At 44.3% G+C, this 10,127-nt stretch overlaps 1 protein-coding gene and 1 pseudogene across 1 annotated transcript; one reads left to right on the top strand and one right to left on the bottom strand.

The window, feature by feature from the left end:
• The first annotated feature begins 398 nt into the window (after positions 1-398).
• On the top strand, positions 399-4,414 carry LOC144168127 (cuticle protein 10.9 pseudogene; annotated as a pseudogene).
• A 4,334-nt stretch (positions 4,415-8,748) lies between these two features.
• On the bottom strand, positions 8,749-9,894 carry LOC144168126 (uncharacterized). The gene has a single exon (XM_077697180.1). It carries the CDS (start codon positions 9,892-9,894, stop codon positions 8,770-8,772), a length of 1,125 nt encoding a protein of 374 aa, XP_077553306.1. The 3' UTR covers positions 8,749-8,769.
• Between the last annotated feature and the right edge of the window lie 233 nt (positions 9,895-10,127).

Genomic DNA, 10,127 nt, shown 5'->3' with positions numbered 1-10,127 from the left:
GAAATAAAAGGGATATGCATTTGTTCGCCTGACTGACCTGCAATGCCACATTCCGCGCGAATTCAGCCGAACGTACTAGCACAATTTCCGCAGTTTGTTTGTGCGCCATATGTACATGGCGAAACACGACAAGACCAGGTCACTTTGCAACAACGTCAAGCGCACCGAGGCGTGAAAGCACGAAGCATGTGACAACCGCGGTGTTGTGCACTCCGTCGTGACAACATCACGAAAGAGGAGAGGGAAAGAGCAGCTCTCTTCTCGGTCTTAATCAGAATGAGCTCATTTTGTGCTGTCCGGCAAGGAGTATATAAGCCTACAGTTTCTTGAACATCGACAAAGCAGCCGTCTCACATTTTGCCTGGTACTCAAAGAGAAGGTGTCGGATTACTTCCGTTATGGATACGTTCGTAAAGGTAAGTTGTAGGCTCGACTTGCAGTATGCAATATTTATTCGCAGAGGAATGAGAGAAGAATTTTTTCTTTCCGGATCTGGTTACTGGTTTTCTGTAACGGTTCGTGAAATTATGGGCAAAAACATTGGTTTGCAATAACGCCCCAAGTACGCAAGCACAACTTTGTCTACCGCTGTGCATTTGATCTTTACTAGTTCTGAGAGGGATTAGATTCCGGCGACTACTTTTTTCACCTCAAAAATGCACACAAAAAATTTGTTTCTCTTTATGGCCTCCTGCTTGTGGGATCGCGTTGGCGGTGGACAGGTCAATACGTTGAGCTTGTGCAACAGGGGCAACGAAATTCAACAACATGGGAGCACTTCCGGCTTAGTTCAAAGTCATCCTGGACTACATCTTTACCATTTTCAATCTGTGCTGTGTTGCATTTCTCGCAAGACATCTGTTCATATCTTCAGCTCTTCATCCCACTTTGTTTGCAGTTACAATTTTATACAGCATGAATAGCTCATCTAGCGTGGCGAAGTACACGATATGGAAATTTCGGCATTAAATGTAACGGTCGTGCCATGGTGCAATCAGAAAAATATTGTAGCGTTGAATTTCAGGCCATTATTTATTGTGCGACTTAGGTGTAAAATATGTTGTTTAAGCTGGTGAGTACGACATGCCGCTGTTTGAATTACTTGGATGCTTTAAATGTAATGACATATAAAGTGAACGACCAAAGTACTACCAGTACTACACTTGCTGATATATGAGTTGCGTAGTTCAACTTGCATGAAGCTTAGTGTAATTTCTGTTGTCGCAACAAAACACAGCTTAATCATTAAAACCGGACTTTCGCGGAGGAAAATAAACCCGAGTAATTTATATTTTCATAAAAAAGTCGGCATTGTAAGTGGTACTTGTAATAACGCCAAAAACGATGGGCACGGTCATTTTGCAAGGCTTAGTGCATGTTTTGAAGGCTGCTTTAATAGAAACGTTTTGTTAGCACAGTTTGTTACCTTCATTTTGTAATCCGGGCCACAGCTAGTATAGGCTTGACTTAGCTGAATTCAGGGGAAGTAAGGAAGTGTAGCCGGACACAGAGACGGGTCGGTTTCCTTAACCTTTTCACTCCTTCACATTTGTACGAATCGTCAAGATATGATAAGGTATATATTTGATCGAATGATAAAAGGCGCGAAATATTCTAGTACGTTTTCAGATATAACCGCGTCACTGCTATGTAGATGGCGGGGGGGTAGAATGTTATTTATTGGCTGACTCACAAAGAAGTGGGCCGGACAACTTCGAACAGCCCGTGCTTGAGAACTCACCTTGGCGAAAACAAAACTATTTCCTCCGTTTCTTTTCTGGAGGTTTGCGAACGTTGACAAGGGAAACAAAATAAACTATAGGGGATAAGAAAGCTGGCTTCCCCCATTCTCTTTCGTTTTGGTGACAGAACGGCACGCCTTCGCATTAGAAGCACGGAGAAAGACAGAGAAGACTCTTTATTGAAAAGGCAGAGAGTTCTTTCCGGTGGTTACAATAGCCTGCATGTTTCTCTGCGGAGGATTGTTGATGTAGGAAAAAAAAGGTCCTAAGATAAGAGGCGGCCCGACACTACTAGCAATGTGCTTACTGTGCAATTAAACGCGAAGAACAGTCCCACAAGTATGTGACTTCTATTGCGGTACTGTTCTTTCTCAAATAATATTTTCTGGGAGTTGCATTGGGGCGGCTCAAATATTTCAGAAATCGCCATTCGTCAAGTATAACAGCCATTATATAGGTCTTAAGATTCGCAGATGGAAATCGCGTTGCAATAATTTAAGTGAACTTTTGCAAAGCTATTGTGTAACAGAAGTGTTGGGTTGTATTGTTTAGTTACAACTCCACATTAAATTTTTGCATGTCGACAAGGCTCTCCTGGTCCTCTCCGTGGCTGCTTCGGTCAGCACTGAAGGCTCGTACGGTGGTGCTAACCCGGGATATCCCGGATTCCAAGGAGGTGGATATGGAGGTGCTTCTTACGGTGGCGCTCCCGTTCCCGGATATTCGGGGGCTGGCCCTCACTTCGTAAGCATTGCTGGATTTCTAAAGAGAAGTATATCAAATTCTTTTCAATAAACGAAGCGTAACTAAAGGGAAATAGTTTCCCAACCAGCAACGACAATATTCGGCAGTAATAAAAATAAATACCATTTGTTACATAGGGTGTAACCACGGTCCAGAGGTGAAAAGAGGTATTTAGAGTTTACTCACTTTGGGTATACAAGAGAATAGAATGGCGGCATCTACCCGAATTTCTACTGTTTGAGTAGGACAAGTAATTTCTTGGGGACTCGAATTTTAGTCCAGGCGGTGGAGATTAACAACAAGATAAAATGGAGATGTGCTCACTCTTGAGCCCACAGTTTGATTGAAATAAACAAGGAATTCCACGCACCAATAGATTTTACCTAGACAAAAAGAGTTATGATGGAAGAAATTTGGGAAAGCTTTAGTACATACCATATCCCAGCAAGTATGTGCTAGAGTTAGATGTAACCGTGACTTCCTAATATCCCCTATTCAAATCGTATACCCCTTTTTGAGACCGAATAGAGAGTTCTGGCTGACCGTATCTGACGGTCCGCTCCGCTCCGATAGCTAGCGGGAGCGCCTTTGCGCATGCGTGGCGCGCAAGGGCGCTAGCGGCGAAACCGAAGTGGGGTCCCGCTCCGCTAACCGGGGCCTCTTAGCGGACAGTCGCGGCAGCTTACGTTACGGTGACGAATATCAACATTGCTGCCCCGCGATGCGAGCGCGCTCACGCGAACTCCGTTTCTTTAGCTGAAACGCGAGCGACGAAACCGCGAAAGCTCTTCCGAATAGGCAAAGGTGTCACACTCCTCAACGAGCTTTAGTATGGAAGCGAAAAACGTCGGCCTAAACGCGGGCCTGCTTCTATGAAGCGCCGAGAAAGACAGGCTTGTATTGGCTATACCAACGTTTGTCGGCTTCTTTAAAATAATTTAGAACCATTATACCGTGTAAGCGACTACATTGTATTAAAAAGGTGAAATAAGGCACTAAACGCGGTACTTTACATTACTTGAGCGACCAAATTCATATTCGCATCTTTACTTGGCGATGACGTTTTAGCTTGCACACGCACAGGGCATGACCAGTGACACGAATCATTCTCCGTCGAGGGAGATACTGTTTTCGCTTAGCTAAAAGCCTTTCTGCCACTGACGCTGCGGTTGTGCTTAGAGGGCCGTCGAGAGCATAGCGGAGCGTTAAAAACGGTCAGCTAAAACTCTCTATTATCTTGGGAAATAAACGGCGGTTTGTTTAACAGGCAATCTTTCTCCTAAAGGCTAAATGTCTACTATTGTAGTTTTGCAAACAAATTTCTCGACAGTATAATTGAAGACTGCAACAGTGCCTGTAGTCCTCTTTAATACTCCTTCTAGGCACTCCTGTTTAGAGAAAAAAATCTACCGCCTTCTCCCAGAATGACACAGTCTGCAAAGCATCTCTTTTGTGAACGTAACGTGTTTTTGGCCTCCTTTCAACTTACTTTGCCCACGCAGCCTCCTCGGCCCTACAGCTTCGGCTACGACAACACGGACGAGTACGGCACCCGGCTGTTCCACAACGAGCAGAGTGACGCCAACAACGCCAGGACCGGCTCGTACGGCTACCGGGACGCGTACGGCATCTTCCGCACCGTGAGATACGTGGCTGACGCCAACGGTTTCCGGGCGACCATCGACACCAACGAGCCGGGCACCCAGGCCGGAGCCAGCGCCGACGCCGTGTTCAACGCTAACCCCGTCGCCGCCCCCGCCGGGGCACAATATGGAGCGGGCCGCTACGGTGGATCCGCGGGATACGCTGGTGGTGCGCCCTATGGCGGCTACGGCTCGCGTGGTCCCTGGGCTGGGTAGTGGCATTTTGACTACCTGTATCAAGAAACTTTTGTAGCATTCTATTCAACAGTCATACAATGCTTACAACTGCCAGAATTTCATACCGCGGTGAATAAATGAAAATAAATAAAATGTTCCAATGGGTTTATTCCAAGTGTCCACAAATTTGTGAAGCCTCCTCGGCTTCTCCATTAGTTTTAGTTGAACAATTCAGAAATGGGTCAGGTTTGCCATTTGTAAATCTAGTTATCAAGAGCGGAAGGTCTACCTGACATAGTTTGCATAGACTATGCACACAGAGTTTTATGAAAGATAGGCTACTGGGTGCTTGGATTCAACCTGTAGTTCACTCTGAAGTGCACGCGCGGACTGGCAAGCCGCACGCCAGGCACGACTGTCGAACAAGCGCCGTGCGAGCAGCCATTAAACCCTCGCCTTGTAATGTGATATTGCAGCAGTCAGGTTCTGAGTCAACGCAACTGCGGCACCATCCTGCAGGGGACCACGTGGCATGACGTCACACCAGCCACCCTTGCGGCCCATCGGCTCAAGAGAATTTCAACGCGATGAATGACGTTGCGAGTCATGCCTAGCATTTCTTCAGCTGGAAAAGTGTGACCAGGACTATAGAAGGACAGTGAGAGGAATTACTTGAAAAAGATTTTTCTGTAGTCGCGGAATATACAAGCCAATGGTGGAAAGCTGAACTGGTCTCAAGGCGGGCTCTTCCTTATTTGCAATACGGCCTCCTGTACGTCATGGCAAGAAAAAAGTAAAAAAAGGCGAACCCCACACAGTGGTGGTAGTTGTCGTAGATAGAAACTACAGGCTTTTGCTTGAACGCTGACTTGATCACTTGCATCTTCTAAGGTGTGCCTGAGCAGCGGTTTCGGTGCAAACGTCTTGCAGAAGGGTCCTGCTTATGAGGGCCATATCTACCTACTCGTTGACGATTTGCCCAAGGACATCATGTGCATCGCGCACTTGATCTGCGTGAGTTCTTGGCTTGTCGCTTTCAAGCGTGTTGCTCACAACGGTCGTCATCCTTCATGCCTACCAGGCCTATGCAACATATTCCAGATATCATTTATTGGCGTCTGCACAAAGTTATGCTGCGTAGCGAAGACGCTTCTGTTAGTCATCACAGTGTTAGTGGCCCATATCCAACTGCAGAGCACGTGAAGCGCACAAAGCGGGAAACGGATCTACGGCCGTGCCAGGCGTGGTGCCAGGCGTGGTGACAGCGCCGCCGAACAGCGAGGCTTTCACTAATAGGATGTTTTATTTATTTATTTATTCACATATCCTCAGGGCCCAAGGGCATTACCGAGGGGAGTGGGGGATAACAAAATTATTGGAAGAATATACAGCAAGTAAAAATATTATAACAACAGCTTTTTACACAAACAGTGCAGACACTGCGATAGTTATAAGGAAACATGCGTTGCACAAGTTGGCGTAAACACTCATAACACAGCTTTACTCCAACAGAGTCGACATTGCACAGATTTGGCTGACGACAATACAAATACAACGGATCTTCACCTGAGAAGGCTAAATAAACAAGTAAATACTGCCCAAGTCAGGGAAAGTAAAAAACATACGGCACGCACATTTTCACTCAAACAGTCTGGAAAGTGTACGCCTAAAAGCAGCGACGTCCAACATTTCGGCAACTGCATGTGGCAGTTGGTTCCATGTAACAGATGTGCTCGGAATAAATGAGTCGTGAAAACACTTTGTATGCAAGATGGAATGCCTACTTTGTATCGATGATCAACGCGCGCTGACATGTACGATGGATTCGTTAGTAGTCTCTCTCTAAGAATTGAATTCCCATGATATATTTTGTGGAATAGGCACAAACGCGATATTTGCCTTTGGTGCTCGAGTAACGGTAGAGACAAAGTCGTTTTGATTGTGGTGACGCTGGACGTGCGATGATAATTTGAAAGTATGAAGCGACATGAACGATTTTGAACCGCCTCCAATTCGTCGGTGAGCGATGCAATGCCAGGATGCCAAACAGCAGCCGCATATTCCAATTTCGAACGAACCAAAGTTTTATAGAGAATTAGTTTCAAAGAGCTAGGTGAAGAATTAAAGTTCCTACGAATATATCCTAACATACGGTTGGCATTACTTACAACATATTCTATGTGTGGTTTCCATGATAAGTTAGAAGACACTATAACACCTAAATATTTGTACGACGGCACCATTTCAAGACAAACATTGTTCAGTGAGTATTCAGGAGGTGTAGTGTTAACTCTTGAAATGCGCATGCTTTTACACTTTTTAATATTAAGTTTCATTTTCCATAATTCACACCAATCTGAAATACTGTCAATATCTGATTGCAGAATTTGGACGTTGTTGTTAGTGATTTTTCTGTAAATAACACAATCATCGGCAAAAAGACTGACAGATGAGCTGATGTTAATTGGAAGGTCATTTATATAAATTAAAAATAAAAGAGGCCCCAGGACAGATCCCTGCGGTACACCTAAATGAACCGAAGAAGAGTGCGAGTCTGTATTGTTCACACTTACGAACTGATATCGGTTAGTCAAAAACGAACGCAACCACGCAAGTATATTATGATCTAAGTTTAGTTTAGAAAGTTTTATAAATAATAAATCATGCGGAACCGAATCAAATGCTTTAGAAAAATCTAGGAATATGCAGTCTGTAAAGCATCCACGATCAAGCGCCGAGTGTACATCATGAGTGAAACAGACTAGCTGGGTCTCACAAGAATATTTCTTTCTAAAACCATGCTGCGCTGGGCTGAAAAATAAATTGGACTCCAAAAAATTTACAATGTGGCTATAAATGACATGTTCCATTATTTTACACGGAATACTGGTTAATGACACAGGCCTGTAGTTACTAGGAGAACATCGATCACCAGATTTGTAAAGCGGTGTAATTTTCCCAATTTTCCAATCATCAGGGATGCAACTAGTCTGAAGCGACTGAGTGAAAAGTTCTGTAAAAACGATAGAACTGTAATTTTTGGTGTTGATAAGGAACTTTGAGTTTATATTGTCAACACCACATGACGAATAAATTTTAAGTTTTTCTATTATATGGGTAATACCTAGTGTGTCGAAAGCTATGGGTTCCATTGGACAAAAATTGAAGCACGTACTGTCTGGAAAAGTAGCTGTAAAGTCGGTAGAGTGGTCCATAGTAAATGCAGTGTTGAAACAATCAGCACACTCATTAGAAGGAATTGTCACACTGTCTGGGGTCTTAAGGTTTATAGTACAAATATCACGTTTGTTTACAATATTCCAAAATTGCTTTGGGTTGTTAATTAATAAGGACGGTAAAGTTTCCGTGAAAAAGAAATTCTTCGCATTTTTTAATTCAGTCCTGTAATTAGCAGCTGCTAATTTATATGCATCCCATAGAAGGTCTGAGTTTTGGGCTTTGGCTGAACGAAACAAACGCTTTTTCTTGTTGGAGAGTCTTTTTAGATGCTTAGTAAACCAAGGGCTCTCCTTGCTAGATGTGATAGTTATGACGGGTATAAACCTTTCGATAAGAGCGACTACCTTCTCCTTGTATAAAATCCAATTTGTGTTGACTGTACGATTCGGGAATCCTTGCAAGTAATCGTCCAGGAATATAGAAAGTTCGCGATTAATACTATCGAAGTCGGCTCGCTTATAGTCCCTTATTTGTTTTGCATGCGTGCGGTGGTGAAAGACAGGCATGTTTACCAGGAAATGGAGAACGGAATGATCGCTTAAAGCAGGCAGATAAGATATGGGTGAAAAAAAGTCAGGCGAGGTGGTTAATATCACGTCCAAAATACTACTTGTTGTTAACGTAACTCTAGTTGGTTCGTTCACAAGCTGAGACAAATTAAAATCTGCACACATAGTCAGAAAATTGCTACATTCGGTTGAAAAAGGTGTGGGGCGAGGGTTCTGACCGGACCACTCGATATTCGGATAATTGAAATCACCAACTAGAATTATAGGCACATTTGGGAAGCGAACAACGATCTTATTCAGAGCGTCATGAATTTGATCGACAAACGTGGCATCGCATGACGGGGGGCGATAACAAACACCCATGATAAGCCTTTTAAAACCAAAGTCAATTTCTACAAAAAGCAGTTCTAAATTCGTAACGGAAAATATAGGGGCGGAAACCAAGTAATCCGCAACAGTAATTAACACGCCAGCACCATATCTTTCACCCCTGTCACGGCGATATATGTTGAAATGCTTGTTGCTCTCAAAGACTTCACGATTAGCAACATTCGAGGAAAGCCAAGTTTCCGTCAACAATATAACGTCAGCATCGCACGAATCAATCAGCGAACTGAATTCTTCCTTCTTTGGTAGAACACTTCTAATGTTAGTAAAAAGAAATGACAATGAACTCTTGGATGATGACGGCAAACCACTACCCCTCGCGTATTCCTATTTCGTAACATCGGGCGAGTTTGACACGCCTGCGCTATCTGAATGCTGGGGCATCGTGTGTGCGCTATCTGATTGGCGAGAACTAGGTGGCTGCATAGGAAAGCCATCCTGCTCAAACATGGTCCCATCGACATGGTTGTAGCAGTAGCACTTGTCGTTAACGTACAATTTGTTGTAGCGAAGTTTGTAGGTGGAATTCTGCGTTTTTCCAAATTCTGCAAGTTTTTTCCGTGCCTGTCGTGTTGTTACAGAATAGTCCTCGCTGACTGTGACACCCTTGTCTTTTAAATTAGCCGAAGAGTTCAGAACTTGTTGTTTGAATTTAAAAGAAGAAAATTTAACAACGACCGGTCTGCATTTTTCGTCGGAAAAAAGACCCAGCCTGTGCGCCCGTTCAATAGACTGTTTCGAAACCGTGAAGTCAAATGAAGCAGACATGACTTCTAGTATCTTATTTTCGGCCTGGTCCCAAGTTTCTAAAGGTTCATCAGATACTCCATAAAACAACAGGTTGTCCCGTCGAATTCTGTCCTCCATTTCAGCTTGGCACTCCGGAATTTTTGAATTTTCAGTGCTAAGTCTGTCGGCGAGTTGCCTTAATTCGACTAATTCTTGCTGCGCGGCGTCACTTGCCGATGTTTTAGCTTCTACTGCCGTTAGTCGTTTGTCTATGTCTTTGATGGTGTTCCGGGTAGCTTCTTGGCCTTTTATGACTTCGTTTACAGAATTAAGTAGTTCTGACTGACTTTTCTCAATGTTCGCAGTGCGGTCATTCACACTCTGTAACATACTAAACATGTCATTAAGTGTTTTTTGCTCAGTATCAGTCGCAGTGTTGGAATCCTTCGTCCGCGTAGAAGGGCCAGGATTAAGCTCAACATCCCCTGAAAGCAAAATTAACTGACGAATAACAGAATAGCACTCACACAATTCCGACAACAACACTCCCGGGCGTGGGAACAGCAATAAGCACAGGTTATTAGACTTACGAGAGTACAAAGGTGTACACGTACTAACCTGCGCAAACAATCGCAGAGTGTTAGGCAGCCGCAGCATCACGTAGCTGCTCCCACGCCCACTGAAGGGGTCCGGTATCCACCGTTCGTTTTTATCGCCGTCCATCGTCGATGCCGTGCTCGATGTGGCCACCAGAAAAGACGGGGCCAAATTCCAGTGCGGTTGCGCGGGAAGCAGGTTGAAGGAGCCGCGGTACAGGGCGGAGTTCCGCAGTTGTGGGGAAAGGTCGAGCTAGTAATGCGTATTTCTGCGTACTGGTGGGCATAGGGCTAACGCAACATTTCCAAAAATGCTGCGAGCAGGCTGCCGAGGAAATCATTTCTCACGATTCTCTTAAA

This window comes from Haemaphysalis longicornis, unplaced genomic scaffold, assembly GCF_048455015.1.
Source record: "Haemaphysalis longicornis isolate Haplotype H1 unplaced genomic scaffold, Haemaphysalis longicornis Haplotype H1 scaffold_2, whole genome shotgun sequence".
In the NCBI taxonomy this organism is placed as follows: domain Eukaryota; kingdom Metazoa; phylum Arthropoda; class Arachnida; order Ixodida; family Ixodidae; genus Haemaphysalis; species Haemaphysalis longicornis.
Note: the sequence above shows the minus strand (reverse complement) of the source record. Positions and strands in the feature narration are given on the sequence as shown.

Coding starts and splice junctions, on each gene's coding strand:
- LOC144168126 (XM_077697180.1), bottom strand. CDS start 9,894: ATGGACGGCGATAAAAACGAACGGTGGATACCGGACCCCTTCAGTGGG.